Source organism: Tauraco erythrolophus, chromosome Z (genome assembly GCF_009769465.1).
Source record: "Tauraco erythrolophus isolate bTauEry1 chromosome Z, bTauEry1.pri, whole genome shotgun sequence".
NCBI lineage: Eukaryota > Metazoa > Chordata > Aves > Musophagiformes > Musophagidae > Tauraco > Tauraco erythrolophus.
In genome coordinates, this window is record NC_141496.1 from 12,437,630 (window position 1) to 12,464,509 (window position 26,880).

Below are 26,880 nucleotides of genomic sequence, written 5' to 3' on the forward strand. Positions count from 1 at the left end.
ACCTGAAAACTGTGGTTCTCAAAGAGATCAGAGAGCAGCAAGATTGTAAAAGAGGCGTGAAGCTGCCCCGGTGCACAGAAGAGAAGAACGAAAGCAGTGCTGACACTGGCGGAGGTTCCCTCTCCAACGAGGAAGCCTCTTGTACCATATGTGATTTCTCCACGTGGCTGTTTCCTTTTTGTGCTTGCACGTCCTGCAGTCAGACGGGTGTGCGGCCAGGCAGCCAGCCGGGGCTGAGACCTCAGTCCTGCCCCGGGAGCATAAGCAAACATGGATCTGCGATGGATGTTTCTCCTGGTCCTCACACCAACGCTGGCAGCACAGGACGGGGAAGAGCCAGATCTCAATGCCTCTGGAGAGCCCCAGGAAACAGGTAAGAAGCGCTCACTCCTCTCCCCACAAGAGAAGGTTTACCTTCTCTCCTGCTGCAAGGTTGCTACTTATCTTTACCGTGTGCAAGATGCAGTAGCTCTATCAGAGAGGACCGGAGCTGATGTCCATACCAGGGTCCAGACACTTGGGCAACAGCCAGGTTGTGGTGGGGTGAAGCCCTGTTTGGGGATGGATGGCAGTGAACCTCGGTGCTGAGAAAGGCTCTGCAGGAGTTGTATCATTCATCCATGGAGTGGGCATTGTCCCTGGGAGCACAAGGTAGCTGTCTCTCTTTGCAGTGTGCAGGTGCCATGTCCTCACCACAGCAGAGATGGGTGATGGTGCCCAGCAAAGACCTGGGGAACCGTGAGCTGAGCCCCTGTGTGTCCAAGATACCATGGGGGTAGGAGCTATGATGTGCTGGGATGGCTCTTTGAGGGGCTTCCTTGGTGCTGGAAGGCTTTCCCTACACAGGCTGCACGCTTTCACCTCAGCAGAGTCAGTCTGTGGGTATCGGCAGGCTCACACATTATCTGACCTCCCAGGAGGCCGGTGAATCAGTGCAGCACTGCCTGGGGTTTGAGCTGTCGTCCAAGGGCCATGACCTTGCGTTGCTCTGCACTTGTCTGAAGGGGAGTATTTCTCTAAACTAACCTTGCCGGAGCCAGATGATGAAAACCATTACACTAGCATCTGCTTGTGTCGTGCCAGCCCTTTGTGGGGATGTGTCTGGGCTGATACAGGCTTGAGAAACCTGCTGATTAAAGACCCAGGCTATGATAAAGGCCAGGGAAATGTGTCCCTGCGGTTGCAGGGAACATGAGCACAGTGTGCTGTCACTGAAAAACCAAGGGCTAAGCCTATGGCAGAAGATATCCTCCAGCCCAGAGTGGCTTCCTATTGCCCGTCTCTGCCACTGAAGCTGTCCTACCAGGCCAGTCTATGCAACTGTGCCCAAGTGTTGCATGGCTCTCCAGCTTGTTTTCATGGTGCACAACAAGGCCAGGACCTGCTGTACTGTGTGCACTGGGACGCAGCAGGGACGTGGTGGCCGGCAGAGCCTTGGCACGGTCTGCACATCTCAGTCACCCAGCTGTCCCTGGAGGAGCCTGGGGCGGCGTGCGGCAGAGATAGTATTGCTGAGTTTGCACCTTGGTGTTCGTGAAAGGAGGAACCAAGACAAAAACATCTGTCAGCCACACCCACCAGCGCGGGCAGCCCTGCCTGCATCCTCAGCACGTGGGCTTGTTCCATCCAGGGACCTGTGCCAAGGTCCCCCCACCTGATGGATGAAGGGGGGCCTTCTCTTGCTGAGGGACAGGACAAGGGGGATGGCCAGGATGGGGCAAGAGGGTCCCTCCATCACCATTAGGGTGGAACGGGCCTCTGTGGGGCAGACAGTGGCAGTGGGGCAGAGTCAAGCTGTTGGGCAGAGATGAGGGACACGGAAACAGAACATGACCCAAGAGTTCCCCTTTCCAGGGGTCCCTGAGCATCTCCCATGAGCCAGGTAGATGTAGGGTACGGCTGGGGAGAGGGAACAGCCCAGTGGAGACAGTGGACAAGCTGCTTCCACTGCACATTGCTGTCCCCTTCCAGGCACCTACAAAGACCCCCATGCTGGGGGTACCAGGTGCCAGGAAGTGTGTGGCTGTCCCCTTTCAGCAGGGCTTCTGCATGCCAAAATTGATGAGCCAGCTTCTCCCGCTCACCCTGTTCCCCTTGCAGTGCTGAGCACTGGCGGCACAGGCTCCTGAAAAGTCGCTGACATGGCAGTAATTTGGGGGCAGGGCTGTGGGCCACGGGGCCAGCAATCGGCAAGGAAACAAGGCAAGATGGCAGAGCCGCATCCCGCTGCTGGGCAGGAGGTGAGGGCACACTGCAGTGCCGCTGGAGCCCGGGTAAGAGCAGAGCAGCTGCCAGCAGAGGATGTGGTCGGTGCCTGTGGCACAAGCATGAGCTGCTCTGCTCACTCCGTCACGGGGCACTGTGCACTGAGCAGGGTGCATTGTCTCATTGTCCTATTGTCACCTTATTGTCTTGCTGTACTGTTCTTACAGGGTTTTTTCCTCCTCTGAGATGCCCCACCCGTACAAAATTCTCATCTCCTTACAGTCTCTATGCACCTGGAAGGCAGGTGGAGAATCTTCTAGGGAAAGTTTACCCTCCAGACGCAGGGTCTGTGATCCAGGCTGGCCCTGGCCCCTTTCTCATCAGCCTTGCTTGATGTTACGCAGTAATTTAGTAGCAGCTGACAAGGAGCCCTAACTAGGAGTGCAGCTGCAATGGCTGGTGGGTGGGAGGGTGCTAGGCAAAACAAGGCCACATTCAAAACGAGGGTTTCTGTTAGTGGGACTGGAATTTTAAACAGTGCCTCGAGTAAATCCTGTGGGGAACACAAACACTAAGGGATGCTGCAGAGGAGTGCCTTGGTACTGGATACCCTTGGGGCAGTGAAGTGCTTGCTCCACCACGCTTCTACTTCCCGTTACCAGAGTACAGATTCAGGAAACAAGTATCTCACCTCCTCAAAAGTTCTTAAAAACTTCTAAAAGGTTCTTAAAAACTTCTAAAAGGTTCTTAAAACCCTGACAGGTGCCTTTCTCATGGCAGAGCAGTACGGGTTAAAGCACTGCCATTCCCTTGCTCTTCCCGCAGTGCCTTGTTCAGTGACCTGCTTTGCCACCTCCTTCTCCTGGCACTGCTCCAGAGCAGAGCAGCCCCGAGATCTCTCTGACCTTTCCCCATCCTCACGCTGCCCATCGCTCTTAAAGGCCCGCTCGGCAGCTTTTGTTGTTAGAGACGAGCACCAAGATGCTGTAAGACCTGTGCGTGTCTTCTGGGTGGCTTGCAATGCCACTCTCCACTGTTGGAAATAGTGGCTGCTTTTCTTAGCTCCGCGCAGCAAGCACCCGGCATCAAACGCAGCAGGACTCAAGCGCGCTTCGCTGTCACCTCTGTGAGCTGCTGAGCTGCCGTGGGAAAAGGGTTGATCTTTGCCTTCCACCCCTTAAGATTTCACCCTGCCTTTTATTCTTCATATATGAGATAGTACGACGGAAGAAAGTACATCTTTTGCTGGTAAGCAAAGGGCTGAACCCAGGAGCCTGACCTGAATTACCAGCATAGCTATTTCTCCTTTCTTCTGGTCTTCCCTGACATCTGCTTTTGGGGCATGCTGGGGCTTTGTTTTGCCTGCCAGACTCATAACTCCTTTACAGCAGGGGCAGGCAGTCCAGATTCTTCTGTAAAATGCTTACTATATCCATGAGTATTAAACGATATTAAGGAAGGTATTCATTTAGCAGCATCAACAGAAAAAAAATGCAACAGTTAATCTCTGACTGTATGAGGCAAATAAGCTAACCTTTTGTTATCGCTCCTGCCTGGGCATTCAGCATTCTCCATTTCACAGTGAGCACACATCGTACATTATAAGAAGTGCTTGTTTGGTCACATATACACCATATTTTCCATGCTGCAATTTCACTTGTCTCAGCCTCTTTCCTATAGTTGGGGGTGGAGGGCCTGTGGGTGGCTGTCTGCATACCACAGCACAGGGTAAAAAACAGTGTCTGATAACTGTTTCTTTACCCTCCCGGATGCTGTTTTTCCCTACCAGACTAGAAGCTGAGTGTTTTTTTCCCCTTTCTCTCTGAGCACCCTCCCTCTCCAGCACAGCCCCGTCCCCTTGTGCACAGGTATGTGCATCCATCTCCTTTGCATAAGGCTGGTGAGCTCCAGCCTGGTGCAGATCCAATACCCTCTGACTCGCATGTGCCACATAGCTTCCCACGGCCACAATCAAAGCACACAAACAGTCACTCTGGCTCAGAGCAAAAGGCTCCTTTGCCTGGAGGAACTCTTTTCCCATGGCAAACATTACAGAGCAATTGGGGAAGGAGTGTAAGAAAGAGGATGAGGACAGAGGTGCCCCCTCAGCCTGTGCACCTCGTCTGCACCCAGCAGTCTTGGATTAGTTCTCCCAGTGAGTTTTCAGTGGTAATCACATGCCTGCTAGGCTTGGACTTATTGGAGATGTGAGATTGAATTGGATTGTATTCAGCTACGTTCTGGAGACAAGAACAGAAGTGCACTTCAAACGTCTTCTCTTCCTCCTTCTGTGGGGAAGCAGAGACTTCTAGGCTTTATCCTCAAACAGCCATCGGAAATGCCACCAGGAAGGGCTCTAGAGCACCTGCATATGCCTGAATGCAGACGATGCTGGTGCTGTGACACCCTGCAAGTCTTCAGCTCCTCTGCAGCGCTAGGGATGCGGGTAGGAGGTCAGCCATGGAGGGGCTGTGATGGCACAGGCACTGCTGGCAGGGTGTTCTGTGTACAGGAGGTAAACAGGCTTTGGCAGCCTCCCAGGCTGTCTCGCTGGTGTACACTACCCCTTTGCAAGGCAAGCAAGTTCATTTTGTCATACCTGTCCCTCTGTCAGACAGTGTTAATTCCCAGGCTAACTTCTGAGGCTGGTGCACTCCCCAAAGCAGTGCTCTCCAGGCTCTGGCTCCTCTGAGGATGAGCTGTGTGCTCTCCTTGCCTTTCCTGATCCATCCCATCCAGCCCACAGGCTCTGCCTGGCATGGTCCATGCCTAGCCTGGGTCTGAGTGCTGTATCAGCCCCTGCCTGCCACATGCGTGAGCACGACAGGACCACATCAGGCGGGTCAAAATGCACAGAGGAGCCTGCGGGGAGGAAAAAAGGGGGCGAAATGACCACTCCCACAGCTCTGAGGGGTCAGAAAGGACAGGACAAGTTGCAGAGGACAGGCATCCTTCCAGCGCTTGCAAGGGGCTCTGCGGGCACAGCCAGGTACAAGGAGGGAGCAAGAGGATTTGCCTTTTGCACTGCTCCCTGCTGTAGTCCTGGTGACCGAAGGGCAGATGTGGCCACTGGCGTGCTGCTGGCACGTGTGTGGTCTTTGCAGAAGTGCGTCTCAGCTGTCTGCCCTTGCCTGAGCCACACTGGAAACCACACCAGATCACAGCAGCATTCCATCACCCTCTCCTAGCAGACTCCAAGAGGAGGGCTGAGGAAGCCTAGGAGCAAAACTGCGCCTCTGCCAGCCCCTTTTCACCTGAAAAAAAAAAAAAGAAAAGCGAAAAGATGCTGATGTCTCTGGCAAAGGATTAGGGCTGACAAATGCCCAGGTTTAAGAGAAGTGATTCACTGGAGTCCTGAGGAAGGTGGCCAGCCTAGTCAGAAACATGTGGCTGGCCAGCTCAGTCCAAGTTCCCTTCACACCTGCTTCCATCCTGGGAGCCTTACACAGCTCCTGTACTGTGATAAAACACCTATAACTAACAGAAAGGCTGAATCAATCCTAAGTGCCTGTCAACAGTGGTTATTATAATGCTGAATACACCTAATTTCAGCAAGCAGAAGCTTCACTTTTAGTTAAAAGACATCATAAACTTCAAAGACTAATTCTCTTTTGTACTACAGTAAGTCTGCAGTGTACGACACCCCTAAAGCAGCAACGACAAGATGTGGCCTTTTTAAGCACAGCATTACTCCTGGCCTCTAAGGAACCAACACACAAGGCCAAAAACCTCTAGAGAGGTTCATTCACGGTTGCATCAGCAGAAAATGCTTTCCTACACAAAAGGCACCAGAAGTCCCAGGGAGGGCTGGGAGCAAGGCAAAACTCCTGCGTACAGCTGCAACCAGCCCTGCCAGCAGACATCTCATGGGTGTTTGTAGGGGACCAGGGATCTACAGTGTTTGTAGATCACTGTCCCAGATCTCTCTTGAAATCTGAACCTGTGTCAGCAGGTTGTAAGCGAAGGAGCATTTATCTTTCCCTCCTCGTTTTCTGCCTGGCATGTTGCTGTGTGCTGTGCTGCTGGTGGGGCACAGGGACTGTAACAGCTACCAGGAGGTAAGGGAGCACCAAAGGAAAAGTGATGAGCCCCCTTTGCACGAAGGTCAAGACCAGGGCGGTTTGGGAGAGGCCAGCCATGCCCATCAGCACTCGCAGCCCCCCTGAGCTCCTAGGGCTGTCTCCACTGGAGGGGGTTTCATTCCCTCAAACTGTTTCTTGCTCGAGGTCAGGCCTCGCAAACCTCTCTTCAAGCAAGGATTGCTCATGTTTCCACTGTGACTAAGCTGGAAGGATATCCATCAATGAATAAACTTTGTACAAGCATGACTTTGGACCCTGAAAAGCAAAATGAAACGCTGGAAAAGCCTTCACGATTAGCTCTCACCCACCTGAAATAATTGATGTTCAATTTGCCAGTTTGGTGGGATTTTATTCCATTTATTTAACAGGGCCTTTTTTCTGGTTGAAATGATGCAGTTGCTGTGGTCTTCTGGCCTGTTGCACAAGAAGTGCAGGGCAACCATGGTTTCTTGTTAGGTCCTAATGCCATTTGGGCGTTCTGGGAAGCAGCGCACACTCGCTGTGCCTGGCTGGCTGCACCCCAGTAACTTTGGACAATGTTTGGGTACTTACAGCTGAGTTCGTTGGATGGAGAGCGCTCACAGAGAGGTACATCATTTATTACATGAAAACTGGTATCTGGTCAGAGGGTAGAGACCCAAATTAGTGCCATGCAGGGACACAGCAGCATTCCTGCCCAGAAGCTAATGAAAATGAATTTGAGGATTAACTCCCATCAATTGCCCAATCTACATGTTGCAAAATGCAACTGAAAATGCAGCTGGTTAAACACATACCGGCAGTCCTTGTCAAGTCCTTTCTGCCAACCTAGATGTGGGGCCGTTGCACCTCCTGGTTGAGGACGGTAGGGATATGGGACAGGAGGTACCCAGTCCTGGGAGCCAGCAGGTATTTTAGGCAAAGCATGGAGAGGAGAAAATAACAAGTGTAACCTGCAGAGCAAAAGCAAATTAGCAGCTTGAGTGGGCTATTTGCTGCAAATAAGCGTGCATGTGGGCATGAGCAGGTAGTGCCCAGCAAGATGATGGGAATGCAGGTGAATGGGGCCAGCAGAGGCTCAGTGGGGCTGGTGCACTCCCACAGCCCCTGTCTTTGGGGAAGAGAGCACAGGAGAGAGCAGCATCCACTGGACTGCTGATCCCTCTGTCTGGGATCCCTCTGGCTGAGATCCCTCCGCGGCAGGCGGGTGGACAGGAGGGCCTGTGGGTAACGCCCTGCCCTGCACCTGGGGGTGCAAGGAGGCTTAATGCACTGGGGATTTGGGGCCTCCTCCTGGGAGATGTTCATCCCAGTGAGGGGGACCAGCACCCCTCTGGATGGGGACCCCGAGGATGCTGCTGGAGCCTCGTGATCCTCAGCGCTCTCCCTCATCTCCTTTGCACACAGGAAGCTGTGAAGCTCCCTTCAACTGGCACCCCAATCTGCGGTTTACTCCTAACAAGAGCAGCTATGCCTTGAATGATTTGGTGCAGCTGAGCTGTGCTGGGGGGTATGTGCCATCAGTCCCCTGGATCAGATGCATTTCCAGCGGGACCCACACCTTGTGGAACAGGACTGCCACCTGCGAGGGTAAGCACAGCCCCGCGTCACCCCGACCATGGTGGCAGACCCTCCATGATATGGTTGTGCTTCAGCCCCTCCCAAACATGGATGGCTCGGATTTCTCCCCTGTCCTGACAGTGCCAGGGCACCTTTTGTCTCAGCACCTTGCCATGGGCAGCTGCCAGGGTCTGTGCTCCTGGAGTGGGGTTCAAAGGCAGGAACAAGGGTCCAGGCACTGGGGGTTACATGTAAGCCCCATGCCTTCCAGCAGTGCCTGGGCATATGGCCAAGATGGTGGGAGTGGAAGGACCTTTGTGTAAAGGCTGGTGAGGAGCCCAGTCCCTGGTCAGCCTTACCCAAATGGAGCCTGAATGGGGAAGCCTGTAGGGATGGATGGGACTGCTCTTGGGGTGGTCTGCTGCCACCTTTAACTCTGGAATAGGTTGCAAGAGAGGGATTTGGAGTTGAATGTGATAACCAAAGGATCTAGACAGCCTCAAAATCACGACAATAGACCCCACACCAGGCTCCTTCCCATCCTGCTTACACCCGGTCCTTCTCCTCTGTACTGCAGAGAGATGCCAGCTGCCCCAGAGGGACACAATTCTCCACTTTTCCCCAAAGCGGAAGTCTTACAGGCTCAATGAAGAGGTGACACTGAGTTGCTTTGTGAAGGACTCTCCTCCCCTTGCTGTGATCAGATGTGTAAAAAGGACATCTCCAGGTTGGAAGGGCACTTGGGAGGTGAAGGATGTTCATGGAAAATGGCAGGGGGTGGCAGAGAACCTGATCTGCACCGCTGGTAAGTGGGGAAGCAGTAGGTCTCCTGTGCCACATGTGGTTCACCCCAAGGAAGGGCCCTGGGCATCTCACCATATCCATGAGATGCCTTGGCCAGAGCTCAGAGACAGGCCTTGGTTGGGAGCAGTCTCCAAGATGGGGAGGTGCGGCGGTTAAATGCACGGACTCCGTAGATGTGATAGCAGAGTGACCTTTATTATTGTTATACAGGCAGCTTTTATAGATTATTACTCTGGCCACGATGTGTCCACGCGCCCCTCACCCAGCTGTGATTGGTTACAAACAATAGTGCAGGCACCTATTTTAACTTTACTATTGGCTATGCCTAAAAAGGAGCTATTTTCTACCTGCTAAACTAAACATCATTTTCTCACACACTCTATATCATCTTCCCATACTCCCCATGTCAGCTTCTCACACTCCTGCGTTAGCTTCTCACACTCCCTGCACCAGCTGTTCACACTCCTTTTTCTTTCTCATCCTCTTTATTGGTGTTTTCCAGCTTCTTCAATAACACAGGCTTAAATCATCAAGGCCGGGCCCCAACGGTAACTGTGTGTATGATTCCACAGGGAGGGACATAAGCCTTCAGATAGGACAGTTTTTCTCCTTGTTCCTGCATCTGCTCCCAGTCTGTTTTTAAACTGATGGCCATGGGGAAGTTGGAGGAGGCCAGAAGCTGCCCCTCAGTTCACCTCGCTCCCAGTGTCCTGTGCCACCAGCTTGTCCAGGCACACTCTCCTTTCCAACACTTGGGGGCCTCTGGGTTTCCTTGTGGTGTTAAATGCTAACATCAAAGCATCCCCTGTCCCTGAGAAGGACTCTCACAATTTCACCCTGACAGAAAAGTGCCCAAAACCTCAGTGGGATGAAAGGCTTTCGTTTAAACCAAGAAAAAAAATATACAGACAGAATGAGGAACTGACACTGACTTGCCATGAAGATCTCAAGCCATCCTTCCCCAAGGTCAAATGTGCCAGGAAATTTCTGCAAGTGAGTTCTGGAAAACCACTCTATGGAGATGCCTGGTGGGGCAGGAACAGCACAGGTTCCTGGATGACCATTGAGAGTCCTGTAGAGTGTACTGGTAAGTGAGGCAGCAGCAGCTCTCCCATGTCTCCTCTCCACCTTCAACCTTGATAGCTGGTTGTGAAGTTGCCCAGCTGAGCAGGCATGCCACCACCCGTCCTTGGGCCTGTGTTGCCTGTGCAAACTGTTGAAGAGGACAGCCTGGGCAGGAGATAAGACATGAGGTAGTGCCGGCTGGGCAAGCTGGCAACTCATGCCATGTTCCCCGAGCAGTACAGAAGGAGAACCCCCTCCCAACAAGTCTGGCTGACACATCATGTCCTGGCAGATGGACCAGTCACCTTCCCTCTCCCTTCAGGGGCTGTAGGGATTGCTGGGCATTGCTGACTCTCCCAACACCTACCCTGGCTGCACCTTCTCAACGCCTCCCACCCCAACTAACTCTCACTTTCAGCTCCGCCAGGAATGTGCCAAAGGCCCCTATGGAACCAAAGCCTCTGGCTGTCACCAGACCAGCAGAATTACAATTACAATGAAGAAGTGCTGCTGAGCTGCCCTGAGGGTTTCCAGCCATCCTTCACCAAAATCAAATGTTTGAGCGAAGTGCAGCCCATCAGCAACTGGAATCGCGTTTATGGAATAGTTTGGCACGGAAGGGACAGCAGAGGTGACTGGATCCCCATTCAGAATGTGGAGTGCATCGGTAAGGGATGCATCAGGAGCTCTCCTGGCTGTCCCACTCTGCTCTTCCTGAGCAGGGGAAGGCAGGCTGGGGAGGTGGGGGGGGCTGGCCATGCGTGGTGAGCCCAGTGCTCAGGGGAGGTGGGCACAGAGAGGCAACGAGTGAAATTCCCTGCTTGAGGCTGTGTGGCATGGCTAAGGGTGTCCAAGGACAGAAATTGGTGGGTGGATGGAGGAGGATCATGGATAAACGACCCCTCATGCATCAGGGGATGAGGGAGAGCCCCCTCCCAACAAGCCTTGCCTACAGGTCATACCCTGGCAGATGGATGAGTCACCTTCCCTCTCCCTTCAGAGGCTGGATGGGTTGCTGGGGATTGCTGACACCCCAGCATCTATCCATGCCCAAACTCATCCCCTCCCACCTCAACTAACACCCACTGTCACCTCTGCCAGAAACGTGCCAAAGGCCACAGTGGGACACAAGACTCTGGCTGACACCAGACCAGGAGAATTACAAGAAGAATGAAGAAGTGCTGCTGAGCTGCCCTGAGGGCTTCCAGCCGTCCTTCACTGAAATCAAATGTTCAAGTGAAGTCCAGTCCATCAGTCAAGGGAAACCTGTACACAGAGAAGTTTGGCGTGGGAGGGACAGCAGAGGTGGCTGGGTCCCCATTCGGTCCAAGGTGGAGTGCATGGGTAAGGGAGGCATCAGGAGCTCTCCTGGCTGCCCCACTCTGCCCTTCCTGAGCAGGGGAAGGTGGGATGTGTGTGCATGGGAGGTTCCAGGCTCTCTGCCTGCCTAGGGAAATGGTGGGTGCTGCTGAAGGCAGTGCCATGGCAGCCCCTGAGTCTGCCCTGTGCTTGCTGCAGCGCTCCAGGGGACCCTCAGTGGGGAAGGGACTGGTGCCAGCCTCAGCCCCTGAGGGTCTCAACAAGAAGGGGCTCTAGGATCAGGGTCACTCCCCTGAGTGCCAGGGACTGGAAGGGGATCTGGGGCCAGCACCAAGGTGCCCACAGAGGTCCATGATCCTTGCTGTGCCTCCGGTGCCACCCTGGAGTACACAGGTCTGCTTGTCCCCCTGCCTACTCATGCAGCTGAGGGACCCTGGTGACATCTCCTGCAGCCCCAAGAGTTGGTGTGGAGGGGGCAGACGGGACCCCTGAGTGCCCCGGGCTGGGTCAGCCCTTGGCATTGGAGCCAGAGGCTGTGGGGTATGCACATGGGGGAAGAGCAATGACCTCTCTCAGGGGATGGGGATGTGGGGCTGCCCTGGGCAGTGACAGAGCTGTGCCGAGTGTGGGGATGGCCGTGCGTGAGCAGCCCAGTGCTCAGGGAGGTGGGCACAGAGAGATAGTGTGGGAATCTCTCTGCTTGATGCTGGCGGGCTGGCTAAGACTGTCCAGGGACAGAAATTGCTGGGCAGATGAGGGACGTTCATGGATGAGTGATCCTACACACTTCAGGTGCAAAAGGATAGCCCCCTCCAAACAAGCCTTGCCTACAGGTCATATCCTGGCAGACAGATCATAGAATCATAGAATGGCATAGGCTGGAAGGGATCTCAGAGATCATCTATTTCCAAGCCCCCTTTCCCTTGGGACCAGTACTGTGAGTTCTGATGGCCATGGCAGCAGCTTCTGCAAGGCCAGGATGAAATGCGTCCCATTGTGCTCTCTCATGGCAGCAAAGCACGACTGCAACCACATGCCTCAGAGGGTGTGAGGACAGAAGGACCCCTTTGCTGCTCCCTGTGAGCTGTGATGTAGCCCAGCAGAGGAGATAGTGTCCTGCACTTCATGTTGCCCCTGCCATGTTCTGATGTTTCAATGAATGGGGGCAGATGTCTCACGGTGGGAATCTTCCCAAAAAGTCGGAGTTAGATTCTGAGCACACCATAACCCCAAACTCCTCCTGATCCCTTACCAGAGAAATGGAGTGACCAGTTTCAGCCTCATGCTTTCCATCCCACTCAGCTGGGTACAGAGCAGGGCTGTCTGACCACAGCACCCTTGCAAGGCTGGCTGGGGAAGGGAAGGAGTGACCCTCTTGCAATGTTTCCTTCACAGAGGTTCTCCAGGTTGTCCCTGGGACCTTGAAGATCTCCAGCACCAGCATCCAACTGGACTGGACTTGTAGGCACCCCGATGTCTGCCAGCACATGCAGGCCATGTGCCGTCTGGCAGTGCCTTCCTCCCCTCCCTGTGAGGCTGAGGAGGTGAAGGGAGAGGAGGTGCTACGTGGCCAGGAGGGAACATTTACCTGCCCACCTCTGCAGCCCTTCACTGTCTACAGTGTTGTCATCTCCCTACCCCCCCACACGATCCTGTACACAGAACATCTCATGACAAAGGAAACAGGTATGCGTCCACCCACGTGAAATATAAAGGTGCCCTTTGCTTAGCAGCTCATCCTGGTCATCCACTCCCTGCAGTGATGGTCCCAGGTTTGGGGCTGCTCAGAGCCTGTGAGGCTCAGAGGAAGGGGCTGCACAGGGCCCTGGAGCACAATATGTCTCTCCCTCCCCCTCCTAACCACACTGCTGCTGCTCCTACTGCTGCTATGGTACATGCAAGCTTTGTAGGGGATAAACCCTGCTTGGGGGGGGCCCTTTGGAGCCTGTCTCCTGGGCCAGGGGCTGACTGCCTACTGCTCTGGGCTCAGCCCCTTCTCACTGGCTCCGAATGTGACGCTGTCCTCCTGTGCTTCCAGTGCCGGACAAACCAGAGGAGCTGTGGCTGGATCCCAGCACGGGGTCCCTCAAGTGGAAGGCGCTGCCCTCCTGCAAAGGAGAGATCACTGGATACCAGGTACCAGGGGCCACGGACTCCCCGTGGTCCCCCTCACCTTGCCAGGCACCACCCTGCCTGGAGCTCTGCCTGGAGCCTCACCTGCTGGCAGGCAGGCAAGGAAAGTGGGGAAGGGAGAGCCATGATGACCCACAGCTCCCAGCCAAGCCAGGTGAACGTCTGGCTGTGATGAGCATGAGCATTTCCTGTCTCACCCTCCACACCCCAGTGCTGTGGAGTTGCCCAGAGAGGTGGTGGGTACTCCCTCCCCTCTGGGCTTCCTCCCTGGCTCTGCTCAGCCTCGATTTTGGCAGGCTTTGCAGCTTGGTGTGTGGCACTTGGTGACGTGTCTGCTGGGGTGGCCTCCCAGGGCTTCCTGTGCCTCTTGCATGCTCATTTCTGGCTCCTGCCACAGAGGAGCCTGTGGTTGGAGTCGTCCTCTGAAAACCCCTCTTCTTCTGGGATAGCTGCACGGTTCCTTTGAGTTTTCCTCAGCACGTGGCTGGAAGCACCTCCTCCGCCTGGGGTCTGGGAGTCTGCTCACAGTGCAGCCTTGCTCTCTAGCAGTGAGCTAGACCCTGGCCCTAGTGAGACCCTTACCAGGGTGCCCTGTGCCCTCCCTGAGGACAGACCTCTCCGTGTGGAGACAGGAACCCAGACAAGATGGTTCCTTCTGCCCCTCTTAGCTCTTTCCTGCAGAAATCAACAAATGGGGTCCCTGACGGCATTGCTTGAAGGTCTGTTCCAGCTGGCTGCCTGCTCCCAGACACCTCTGTTTGTTAAAAGAACCCTTTTTTGGCTTTCAGTTAGTTCCTATTTGCATATTCCCAAGATGCCATTTCCATAAAGATCCTGACAGCAGCAAGGATGGCCCGGGGTCTCGGGAGAAGTTCAGATGATGCCCTGGAAAATGGGGAGCCTCCATCTGTCTCCCTGTGGCTACAAAGCCTTCAGAGTCCAACCTTGCACTGGAGGAAAGAGAAGTCCAGGGCTCCTCTTATGGGGGACGTCACCACAGTGCCCACAGGGTTGTAATATCATACCAGGGACCTGGCCTCGGCCTCATCACACGTATATGCACCTCCTCAAAGGAACAGCCTCCCTCTTGCCCTCAGCTCTTCACAGAGGCTTGGTCCTTTGCTCACAGAGGCAGCCGCTCTGACGTCTTGAGCGTTGACTCCAAATTCCTGCTCTCCTCCCCTTGTCTGTCTTGAGGTCCACGCATGGGGCCATGGCTTCTGCTAGTTCCTCTCCGGGAGCTTTCCACAGCTGGGGCAGGCACAGGAAAGGGGAGGTTTTCAGGGGTGCTCTGCTCTGTCTTGTTGTGCTGTGGGCACGTTCCAGAGGCAGGTGGGAGCTGCTGTTGTCCAGCTCCGTCTCCTGCCCGCAGCTGAACATCACGACGAGGAGCGCGCAGGACGGCGGCTTCCTGGAGCTGGAGCGGCTGCGGCTGAGCAGCTCCGTCACTGAGCACCCGCTGCCGGAGCACAGCCCCAGCCGCAGCTACGTGGTGACGATGCGGGGACTCACGGCCGCCGGAGCCGGGCCGCGTCGCTGTGGGAGTTTCAGGCCAACAGCTCGGGTAACGTTCTCGTCGTCCCGGTCCCTCCAGGGTGGCCACAGCGTGTGCCCGGGCTGAGGCAGCTCCATGTCCCCATCCCTGCGGCCTCCAGGCCGGCGTGGGGGAGCCTGGGCACCGAGGGGCTGAGCTCCGCAGCCTGCACTGCCCCGCGCTGCCGCTCCTGCTCATCCCGGCTCTTCCCCTCCAGACGCCCCGCGCCCTCTCGACACCACCTGCCGCAGTGTCCGTGACATCTCCCCATCGCAAGGGACGGCCGTGCTTCCCCTCCGCCCCATCGCCCGTCCCCCCGAGGGGGCGAGGTGAGTGCAGCTCCCCGGCTCTCTGTAGCCCCCAGACAGGTTTCCCGCTTACCCGCTGCCGCCTCTGTCCGCTCCCCCCGTTCCCACTCCCCGGCCCTCTCCCTCTCCCCTCCTGTCTCGCAGGGAGCACCAGCTCATCGTGGCCGCGACGCACAACGGCTCGGCGGTGGAAGGTGCCTGCTCGGGGGAGCTGCAGCCCTTCAACGCCAGCCAGCAGCCTGGCACCTACCTGGCCGCCGTGCTCAACCTCACCGCCCCCACGGACTTCGTGCTGGGTGACGGGACCCACGGGCAGCGTTACCACAACCTTGTCCTCCAGCCGGGCTCGGACTACACGGCTCTTCTCCGCCTCGTCCGCCGCTCGCAGCAGGTACCTGTTGTGGGGGGTTCCTGCTCCCTGGGCACGCTGCCAGATGGGGCCAGCCCCCTCAGTGGGCTCTGTGCCCGCCTTGATGGAGAGCGGCAGTGCGACATGGGCTCCGCTCCCAGCCCCTGCACTGAGATCCCAGCCACCTTGGCAGGACAGTGTCCCCAGGGTCCTTGGCCACAGCTGGGGCATTTGGTGGCCGTGGGTGGGAGGCCTTTGCCTCCATGGTGGGCAGTGGGGCAGGACTGGCCTGAACTCTCTCTCCCATCTCCTCCCACAGGCAGAGAAGTTCACCTGCATCTGCTACAGCTTCTCTGTTGGTAAGTGGCTCTTCATTCCCTGTGCGTGAGAGTCTCTCCTACGTCCTCCCTTTTCCCAGCCTGGCTTCTTCTTGTGGAGAGGAGCTGTCTCAGCACAGGAGCATTAGATCTCATTTTCCTACTTCCATCTTTGTGGAAGTTCTCTGGATCTTGAGGCTATCTATGGTAGATGAGCTCTGGGCAACCTCAGGCCACCTGAGCAAGTGTGGCACCAGTAGCAGCTGGACACTGTGCTTCATTCCTGTCACCATCATGTATCGCGTCTTAGTCCTACCGCTCCCCTGATGCATGTGCAACCCCAGAAGTGCAAATACCTCACCAGGCTCTGGCCATCCCTGGGGCAGTCAAGGAGATTGAGACCACGCTGGAGGTTATCACACTGAGCAAGCCCCTACTGTTTCTGCACCAGCTTAGCTATTGTCCAATGCAAAGCCTGTGGTGGGAGATGAGAGAAGCTGCTTTTCACCTCATGCCTCTACGGGACCTCCTGATGCCTGGTTCAGGCTGTGCAGAAGCCTGAGTCTGGGCTGTGCTGGTTGCAGGGCAGGTGCCTGTGTCTCTGCTGGGCAGGATGCCTGTGGTTATGGCAGTGGTGCTCGTCATTACACTCCTGGCACTGGGGATTTTGCTGCTCTTTGTGCTCTTCAGGTCAGTATGTGACTCCCCTCTCTTGCTCTCTGTGAAGCATCCAGCACCTTGCAGTGCCAGGAAGTGTCCAAGTGGACCCTGAGACAAAGCAAGGTGGGAGGCAGGGCTGTTACGTCGGCAACAGCCTCTCCTCTGTTTCTCTCTTCTGCTGGTCTATGGGCCTGATTTGCTGTTTTGCAGGCGAAAGTTCAACAGCTCAAAAACCTCGGAGAACAACAGCACCATCCCCCTGCGAAGATGTCGACAAGGTGCAGTGTGAGCAGAGGCCCTGGATGCCTTGTCTGGACAGACTGTCTGCTAAAAGCACAGGCAGGGTGCTTGCAGGCTCTGTGTGGTCCTTACAGGAACAAGGAGATCAGAGCTGCCTGGCATGGGGAAAGGGACACCTTCCAGGAGAAGGGGACCTGTGGTGGGGAGGGATTATCTAGGGTTTGGTGGGGTCCTGACCACCACAATGCCAGCTCAGTCCCAGCTGCAGAGTTCCGGGCCAACCTTCAGGTGCATGCTAAACTCCTGGTATCTGTAGGTGTGTGCAAGCTGAACACACAGATCCCAGTGGAGGAACTGCTGGAGGCTCTGAAGAAGTTTAAGAGGGCAGAAATAGAGGCAGAGCAGGCAGAGGATGAATCAGTCCACAGGCATGGCGCTGGACGTCTGAGAGAGTATCAGGTCTGATTTAGCTTTGCTTTCCCACCCGGCTGCGCTGTCCACCCAGCCCTCACCCTTCCTTGGGTGTGTGACGCAGATGGCCTTGGCCAGCCCCAGAACATGTGCCAATGCAGTGTGGGCTTGTCTTCTTCCTCTGCAGCAACTGTCCTCCACTTTGTTGCATCCCTGCGATGCCGGGAAGGAGCTGTGTAATCAGAGCAAGAACCGCTACAAGAGCATCATCCCCTGTAAGCAGAGCTCTCCAAGGGCTGGCACAGGCACTTGGAGGTGGTTGGGCAGTACAGGGTGCTGGGCTGGTATACATGCCCCTCCAGCTCTTCAGTAATGCTGAGGTCCTCATCTCATCCTCTGTGGCCACTGAAACCCAGAAGGATTTTCCAGAATCGTCATGTTGGCCTCACTGTTTTATATCCAGTTGGAGAATCTTTGTTCTGCTCCTCAAATCTCCCTGCAAGCTTAAGCATTCATCACTGTATTCCTGTTCCTGCTGTTAGTCACTGCTGAACACTGCCGTGTCCCATCCAGAGGTGGCTATTTGTGGGAAAGCAGAGGAAGTGACCAAATTTCTGTCAAAACTTAAAGCTTCTCTGGGCTCCATATGATTTGGACATTAGGCCATTGCATTAACAGTCTTTCCCAAAAACATGTTGCATTTCCTGCTGCACCATGTCACCTTTTGTCTCGTTCACTGTTCTTTACCTCTGAACATGTCCTGAGGCCTGGAGTGCTGAGGAGGGAGCAGATGATCCCAGACTTTCATAGAATCATAGAATCATAGAATGGTTAGGGCTGGAAGGGACCTTCAAAGGTCATCTAGTCCAACCCCCCTGCAAGGAACAGGGATATCTCCAACTAGATCAGGTTGCTCAGGGCCTCAATTTCATCCTAAATTACATCCCCCTCCTTAAACAGTCACTTTGTGGCTGCCCCAAAGCTGACAGTCCACCGATTCCCACCTCCCTTTTCTTTCAGATGATCACTGCCGTGTGGTGCTGCAGCCTTCTGAGACGGGGAATGACTACATCAATGCCAGCTATGTGGATGTAGGTAGCGAGGAATTGCTGCCCTGGGCAGCGTAGAGGTGCCAGGGCAGGGTAAGAAAGATGCCTGGCTGCACTGGGCGAGGACAGTCCTGCTCACATAGGTGGCCCTGAAGTCTGGCACTTGCTGCCTTCAAGTGCTGGCAGATCTTGGGATGTCACTTTCCTTACGTCCTCTCTGAGCTTCCTGCAGTACTCTGGGTTTGTGTGCAGTTCTCATCTCTAACAAAAAGAGATCTGCATGAGGAGACAGGAGCCAAGATGCAGCCCTTGGATGCCCACTCTCGAAGCGGTTTTGTGGGACACACTGTGCCAAGGTCTCTGGGCTCTGGTGCCTGCGGGGATGGGTCCTTTATTTCATTCCCTGTTAATCGAGTGCACCCTCAGCAAGTTTGCAGACCAACACTAAATTGTGCGGTAGTGTTGATCTGCCTGAGGGTCGGGAGGCTCTACAGAGGAACCTGGACAGACTGGATCAATGGGTCGAGGCCAACTGTATGAAATTCAACAAGACCAAGTGCCGGGTCCTGCACTTGGGCCACAACAACCTCCTGCAGCGTTACAGACTTGGGCAAGTGTGGCTGGAAAGCTGCACAGCAGAGAAGGACCTGGGGGTGCTGGTCGACAGCCGATTGAACATGAGCCAGCAGTGTGCCAAGCAGCCAAGAAAGCCAATGGAATCCTGGCGTGTATCAAAAACAGTGTGGCCAGCAGGAGCAGGGAAGTGATTGTCCCCCTATACTCAGCACTGGCGAGGCCACACCTGGAGTACTGTGTCCAGTTTTGGGCCCCTCACTTCGAGGACATTGAGGTGCTGGAGTGAGTTCAGAGAAGGGCAACAAAACTAGTGAAGGGTTTAGAGAACTTGTCCTATGAGGAGCGGCTGAGGGAGCTGGGACTGTTTAGTCTGGAGAAGAGGAGGCTCAGGGGGGACCTTATCGCTCTCTGCAATTACCTGAAAGGAAGTTGTAGGGAGATGGGGGTTGGTCTCTTCTCCCACCTTATGAATGACAGGATGAGAAGGAATGGCCTCAAGTTGCGCCGGGGGAAATTTAGGTTAGATATCAGGAAAAATTTCTTTACAGAGAGGGTTGTGAAGTATTGGAACAGGCTGCCCAGGGAGGTGGTGGAGTCCCCATCCCTGGAGGTGTTTAAAAACCGTGTGGATTTGGTTTTGAGCAACACGGTTTAGGGACCCTGACAGTGCAGGGCGAATGATTGGACTCGATGATCTTGAAGGTCTCTTCCAAACAGATGATTCTATGATTCTATGATTAAATGTTTAACCCGTGTGATTGGAGCTGTTTGAACTTCTCCCCCACAGAGCTACCGAAGTCCACGCTTCTTCATTGCAGCTCAAGGTGAGTGCTCCCAGCCCTCACACTCAGGAGATGGCAGTTGCTGCCCTGAGCACTTTGGGGAGTGGGGAACTGGGACGCAGCCTGGGAGCTGTGGATGGCTCCTTGTCTCCTGGGCCACCGTCTTGGATGGTGGTTACGGCTGCTGCAGGACACAGAAAGCCTCAGTGGCAGTTTGGCAGTGGCCTGATGGAGCTGGTCCTTGCACTGTTCAGGCTGAGGACATGGTCCTTTTGCCCACAAGTCTAGTTTGTTCCCTTGGGCAGCTGGCGTGACAAGGACAAACCTGCAAATACCTGACACGTCTGCACTCAGGGCACTTGGAGACAGGCTCCTTCCAATGGTGCAAATCCGGGATGGGTTAGTCTGCTCTGTGTAGCATGGAGTGAGGAGATCTCAGGCTCCTTGCAAAGCTGCAGAAATGCTCTTCAGGAAAGAGGACTCTAAATGTGGAAGTAGCTCATGGTCGTCTTGAGGGTCTGGACAGGGAAGCCCCTGAAGCCGCAGTGAATCCCTGACATGTGGCCTCACCTGCCCTCCCTCTTCCTTGTCCCAGTTTCTAACATGGGTGATGAAGCCAAGGTGCCCAGCACTCCCTGCCAGGTGCTGCTGTGCCCGAGCTGTGCAGTCTTAGACCCCAGGCAGAGGGAAGTCCAGGGCTGCACATAGCCTGGGGATGTCTGAGCTGTGCCTGGGAGCAGCTACACCTCCATGGCTTGGACACTGACACAGGGCTCTCCTCTTCCTCCCCAAGGCCCCTTGCCTGGGACAGTGGTGGATTTCTGGCAGATGGTCTGGCAGGAGAAGACTTCGGTCATTGTGATGCTGACGGGCTTAGTGGAGCAGAACAAGGTAGAGAAACCATCTCAGCCCATGCTCAGCTTGGGCTTTCTTGCCTGCTTTGCTTTGCTCCCGGTGCAGCTGTCAATGAGGGCAGAGAGCAGCTCCACACCACTGCTGGCTTGCAACGCTTCCCTCATGAGTCTGCTGGTGCTCAGCAGTCTTGCTGCTGTTGACAGACTAAGTGCGAGCAGTATTGGCCAGAGCAGGAGGAGGTCTACGGGGACTTCACCGTGACGCTCAACAACACTAGGACCACCACGGGCCTCGTCACACGCATTTTCTGCCTGCAGAAGGTAAGCCTGGCATGTGGCTGAGATGGGCATGCAAGATGCTTTTGGCTTTCAGCAGCTGGTGGGAGCTGTCAGCTGAGAGATGTCCAGAGCTCCACGTCAGCATTGCTGTCACTGGAAGCCATGCCAGGGCATCGGCCTCAGGTTTCTGTGCCAGGTGAAGGCAATCGGTCAGCTCCGGTGGTCACCCCCGCTGAGTCTGGACTGACACCACGTGGGCAAATCATACATCCTTGAGGGCTTGGATGAGATGATCACAAAGGGTACGAAAGCAGTTAAAGGGCATAAAATGGCATCTCTGTACATCCAGGATGATGGTACAGGTGCCTGCCTGCCACCTGGGCCAGTCTGCAGAGGGTCCACATTGAAGCTCTGTGGTCACTTACAGCTCCTAAACCTGAACAGATAGTTTGTGGTTAAAGATAACTTACGTAATGACATTTCCCAAGATAACTTACATAATGACATTTCTCAAGACGGATACTTCTGCTGAAGTTACACCTCAGATAATAAGCAGAAACTGAAGGAGCTGCAAGGAGGGGAAAACAGGTACAATATAAAGAAATCACAGTTAGTCTTCTCATAGTCTTGTCTTTTCTTGTCTTGCCCAGAGCAAAGTATAGCTGAAAGGTAAAGCTGCAAGAGCACCTGATGGTGGGGCATAGCAGTTCAGGCCAAGCAAATGTGATGTTTAGGGAAAAGTACATGATGAGCTGGTAAGAAAAGTGACTATGTTCACATTAGTGCAGTGAACCAGCATTAGGAAATACCTTGTTTGGGGAAGCCAGAGCTTTTCAATGACTACCGAAACACTCTACACTGTGTTGTTTTTTTTTTTTTTTCCCTCTGGGGCACAAGCTGAATTTACTATTCACAGTTTCTGAGTTCACTGTTCACAGCATGGGGAAGCAGAGAACAAAGCGAGTCGTGTGGAAGTGTGCTGGGTGAATTTGCCTTTTGCTGCCTGATGAGCTATAGTGGAGCAGTCATTGTGGTGGGGGTGCTGGGGGGAAAACTGTGTCCTGGTGCCTCCCCAAAGTGGTTTTCTCCACTGCTCCCTACTTGTTGGCATGCAATTACTTTGCGCAGCTTTCCAGGTTGGTTCCTGCTCCCTGCTCCCAGCTGTGTCTCCTTCTTTGTAGGCAGGCTGTGCTCTCCCAAGAGTGGTGGAGCAGTTTCACTACCTGCTGTGGCCGGACCATGGGGTCCCCAGAAACCCTTCCCAGCTCCTGTGCTTAGTGGAGGTGGTGAACAAGAGGGGGTTGGAAGCGCCTGCCGGACCTGTGCTGGTGCACTGCAGGTACTGTGCTGGGAGCACTTGGGTGCTGCAGCAAAGCTGGCCGTGGCAGCACTGACCCCCAGTTTTCTGTGTCCTCAGTGCAGGGATTGGGCGCACAGGTACCTTCATCGCCCTGGACTTCCTCCTGAAGATGGGGAAGGCTGAAGGGAAGGTGGATGTGTTTCACTGTGTGCAGAGGCTGCGGGAGCAGCGGGTCAGCATGGTGCAGAACAAGGTGAGAAGAGTTGCCTGCTCCTTGCACACTGTCAGGCTGCAGATCCGCTTCCCACCCTTCCCAGCAATGTGGCATGCAAAGCTGTGCTGGCCATGCCATTTGTGAGCTAGCCACAGGGACTGGAGCTGCCAGGTGATGGATACTGTAGGATCTTGTTTTCAATGCTATGTCCAAACCTAGTCAGCATCTGTGTCCTCCCTGAGACCCTCTGAGGTGCCAGCAGCGTTCATATGCACCAGTCATCCTGGTATAGAAGGGCTGTTTTACAGGAAAGGAGCATGAACAAGAGTCTACATGTCCTTCAGGCTTTCAGGACATCTAGCCTTGTGGTATCTTCTGGGCAGCAGTGTCCTGGCTAGAGGACTATGTCCCCATGGTCCGCTCAGTGCTGGGACTCTTTGAAAGAAACTAGGTTGGGCAGGACCATTCAGCTGCTTGTAGGACGACTTAACTAGTTCACCAGTTTTCTGAGTTACCTTCCCCAGAGTAGAGGTCTGGCCTGAAAGGGAGCATTAAACCACAGGAAGATGGTCTTGTCCTGGTTGTTGCAGTTGCTAGCTGTTTCTCAGAGCAGGGCTGCCTGCGCTGAGAGGTGTCCAGCCTCAGCACTCCACAGCAGGAAGGTGAAGGATGGACCTGGCTCATTCCCGGCACAGGTTGATGCCAGTGAGCTGGTGGTCTGGAGTCCCAAGGCTCCTCATGGAGCTGCTCCAGACTGTGCAGCTGACCCGTATCCTCATGCAGGAGCAGTACAGCTTCTTGTATGAGGTGCTGCTCGAAGGCTTGCTCTGCGGCAGCACCGGGGTCCCAGTAGAGAGCATCGCTAGCCATGTCCGCTGCCTTCAAGAAGCTGAGACCTCGAGGCACAACAGCATCCTTGAGAAAGAGTTCAAGGTATCACCAGGATCTGGTGCTGTGAGGGCTGATCTGTGGTGCGTGCCCCCTACTACTCCCTGCTCCCCAGCTGTGGGATGGAGGAGCATTTCTTTAGGGTGGCTGAAGAAGGGGAGGAGCTGACAGGCAGGACTTGCTTGACTGAACAATCCCTACAGGCTCTGCAGAAGTTTTCCGAGTTGTTCCAGCTTGTGCCTTGCAGAGAAGCGGAGAAACCCAGCAACCAGCCCAAGAACCGCAAGCCAGGGATCCTGCCAGGTATCGTTGGCAGGACTGGCCAGCCCCTTGCGCTGCAACCCAGCACCTGGGAGCAGTGTGGGGGGATGATGCTGCCCTGATGCTTCCCTCCCCAGCACTATGCTACTGGCAGGTTCTACCCAGGGTCCAATCAGCATTTTCTGTTTGGCAATAAATGCAGATTAGGCTGGTCCCTCCATGGGAGCAAGACCTCATCCCAGCTTCCTTCTGGGCTTGCTGAAGGCATGTGTTGATGGGGTACACCTGGGATAAACTTGTCCCTGGGTCTAATTGTTCCCAGTGGAGGAGCCCAAATGAGGCATCAGAGAGTAATGAGGAGGGTGGACCTGCTGTGCCGCCACCCATGGGGTTTTGAGCATTCCATGTCAAGCAGCCCTGAGCTGTCATGACATGGGGCTGGTGGTGGCTGTTTACCCAAGCCTCTCCAGCCCACGCCGCGAGGAGCAACACTGACCCCACCCCTGGCAGGGAAAGCCCCATGGCTCTGTGTGGGGAAAGGATGGCTCATCATTTCTGCCTCTGCTGCTTGCCTCCGCAGCGGATTCTTTCCGGCCCATCCTGATGTCCTCGCTGAACGCAGATGGCTCGCCAGGTTACATCAACGCCGTGTTTGCCAGCGTAAGGCTCCAACCCCAGCAGAGGGGTGGGAGCTGCTGAGAGCAGCAGAGACGCCCCCCGCTCCGGGCACCACTGCTCAGCGCAGGGCTGGACCGTGCCACCAGGGTGTCCCAGCCCTGGGGCTTCTTCACAGCGCCTGCTTCCCAGCGGCTGGGGACGTGCTGCCGGGAGATGGCCCCCGCGATCAGCCTAAGCCCTGCTGGCGCGGGCAGCTCGACAGCTGCATCTCAGCTGCTGCCTTTTGCCCGCCGGGGGCGATGAGCTGAAGAGGCAGCGGGGTGCGAGCCTGCCTGGTGCACGGCTAGGATGCCCTGCGCTTCCTTGGGCTCTGCACCGGGCCTGCATACCAAGGAGCCGTTCCCGCTGTCGGAAGGGCTCTCAGGGTATGGATTTTGTGACTTTTTCCTCCGCTGCACCCCCGCGTGTTTTGCAGACGTACACCGAGGAGGACAGACTCATCGTCACTCAGCTGCCTTTCCCCGCCACGCTGGTGGATTTCTGGTCTTTGGTTTGGGATTACACCTGCACATCGGTGGTTGTGCTGAACCAGCTCCAGGAGCTGGACGAGGTCAGCAGCCCACACGCAGCCCTCCCCTCTCCACGGGGCCAGGCAGTGTGCTTTCTGCCTTTACCCCCGCACAGCTCTTTTCACTAGAGCCCTGCTCGCTGCAGGAGCCAACCGAAAGCTTGTGGGCTCCACCTGGCAGAGCCCTGATGACAGTCTCAGCATCATGGCTCTGCAGCGGTGGAGCGTCCCGGTCTCACAGCAAGGAAGCATCCCTCAGGGTTTGCTTACCCATATCCAGTTGTCCTCTCTGCAGGAGTGTTATTTTTCTGGCTGCAGCACTGCTGGGTTGATCCCCAGCAAATGGTGGGCAGAGCACCCAGGTGCATGCTATGACTTATGGGTGAGGGGCTGATGTGAGCACACCCATGCGTAGTGCTGAGCTCTGCCACGCATGCAGGTTGGCGCTGTGTGTGATCACATGCATGTCTCCCATCCAGACATACGTGGAGTTCTGGCCCACCCAGGGTGAAGCTGCCTATGGCCGTTTCCATGTCCACCTGATCTCTGAGGAGCCTGGATTTGGCTTCGCAGCCTGGACGCTTGCCCTTACCAACAGGCAGCAGGTGAGATCTTTGCACAGAGATGGCAAAGTCCTTTGAGAAGAGCCTTCACAAGAGCTGGGAGGCCCAGCTGGGGTCCAGCGTCAGCAGGCTTTGATTTGTGGTCAAAGTCATGGCAAGGGACAGCAGAGGCCACAATGGTCAGAGAGATCTGATGGGGTCCTGGAAGGGCACTGGCCAGAGCAGGGGCTTTCGCCTTGGAAGAGAGGGTAGTCCCAAGAGGGTGCGGCTGCAGGCAGTGGTACAAGGCAGAGGTACGTTTCAATACATTTCTGACTTGGAGGACAGCAGCCATGGAGAGAGTCTGTGCATCTCAGTGGTAGTTCATGGTAGCTGAGTGCTGGACTGGCATCAGTCTGAGCTGCACCTGATGCTCAGCTCTTTTCTTGGGTTCTGTCCATCTGCCAGTCTTGGAGCACTCAATGGAGAAGGGCAGAGCCTGGGACTGGGCCATCTCACTGCAGATTTGCACCCTTGATCCAGCATGCGTGGCTGAGCCGGGACTGACACGATGTCACTACCCTCTCTCCATGAAACCAACAGGTTTCTTGTCTGTCCAACCCACTGTCTTTCTTCCCCACTAGCCAAAGAAATCTGCACTGGAAGTCCGGTTCTGGCAACTGAAGGACTGGCCCATGCAGCAGCGTCTTCCACCACACCCTGCCACCATCATCAGCCTGTTAGGGAAGGTGGAGACACACCATCGGCAGATCCAAGATGGACATATCCTCATCACCTGCTGGTGAGTGATGTCTCTTGGAGGAGCAGCCTTGCACAGAGCTACCTCAGCCTAGGCTGCCTCGATGACCTTCGGTCACAGCTCCATCTCAGGTGGACATATGGACATGAATTTAGCTGTGTTCAGGGAGGAAGGCTTCCCTATGGAGGCTGGCTGGGTGTAGGATCTGTGGACAAGACATCCTGAGAGTCCGCATGGCCAGTGGCACACCTCTGAGGCTCAGCACTGACAGAGCAAGTGACTTTCCCCTTGCTCTCCTCCACAGGGATGGTGCCAGCCGGAGCGGGATCTTCTGTGCTGCTAGTTTCCTATGTGAGCAGATCCAAAGCGAGGGGCTGGTGGATGTATCCCAGGCTGTGAGGATGCTGAAGAGGCGGCGGAGACAGCTGATTAAGGATATGGTAGGTGTTGACCTCAAACACAGCCAGGATGGCAACACCAGAGCAAGAGCCATAGCCTGGACTGGCCCAGCAGCTGCCTTAGCACATCTATGCTCAGATCATCCTGGGGCCAGCAGTGGCAAATGAGACCTCTGCAAACCCTGTTTCCTACCGCTGGGACATACCCATTCACTCAGAGACAGGTTCTGCAGACCCAGATGGGCACTGAAGCATCCCGCAGGCTGAGTTGCCCCTTTCTGGTCCACCTGGCCTGCTCAGCTGGGCGCCACACTGGTGGGTGCTGAGATGCCTGTCCTGCACCCACCTCACTACACGGTTTAGGTGATAGAGGCCTTCAAAGGGTGAGCACCGCAGATGGGAGTGAGCAAGTAGATGCTTCACGCCATGAACACAGGCTCTCTTCCCAAGACCAGCTGGCTCCATCATTGGGGTAGCCCAGCCCTTAGCTACTGGAGCCTGTGATTCTACAGCAGGGGAAGGTGGGCTCCAACTGGGAGGAGAGGAGTGGGCTGTACCTGCATCTGGCTTGCTCAGGGAGCTGTTGGCAACCAAGGCTGGCCTTCCACTTCAGGTATCAGTGTACCAAGTTCTCACATGCATCCTTCTGTCCACAGGAGCAGTATGGGCTCTGCTACGAACTAGCCCTCAGTTACCTGAATTCATTTGAAACCTACGGGAATTTCAAGTAGAGGCATGGCCACAGCCCACTTCTGGCCAGGACTTTGACTCTCTTGACAGCCCTCCATCAGTAACAGTGGAAACCAGAGGAGACCGAGAGAGGT

The 26,880-nt window shown here is 55.2% G+C and overlaps 1 protein-coding gene across 1 annotated transcript; it reads left to right on the forward strand.

The window, feature by feature from the left end:
• Positions 1–270: 270 nt before the first annotated feature.
• LOC104373568 (receptor-type tyrosine-protein phosphatase S) lies at positions 271–26,793 on the forward strand. Its single transcript, XM_086629766.1, has 29 exons — positions 271–373; positions 7,674–7,856; positions 8,404–8,631; positions 9,475–9,717; positions 10,797–11,039; positions 12,411–12,701; positions 13,054–13,151; positions 14,521–14,700; positions 14,884–15,011; positions 15,135–15,381; positions 15,659–15,698; positions 16,241–16,346; positions 16,527–16,594; positions 16,873–17,015; positions 17,155–17,242; positions 17,988–18,058; positions 19,380–19,416; positions 20,168–20,265; positions 20,433–20,549; positions 21,689–21,846; positions 21,925–22,060; positions 22,805–22,954; positions 23,113–23,212; positions 23,751–23,830; positions 24,264–24,398; positions 24,836–24,961; positions 25,543–25,700; positions 25,963–26,098; positions 26,713–26,793. Exons 1-29 carry the CDS (start codon positions 271–273, stop codon positions 26,785–26,787), a joined length of 3,966 nt encoding a protein of 1,321 aa, XP_086485892.1. The 3' UTR covers positions 26,788–26,793.
• The last annotated feature ends 87 nt before the right edge of the window (positions 26,794–26,880 follow it).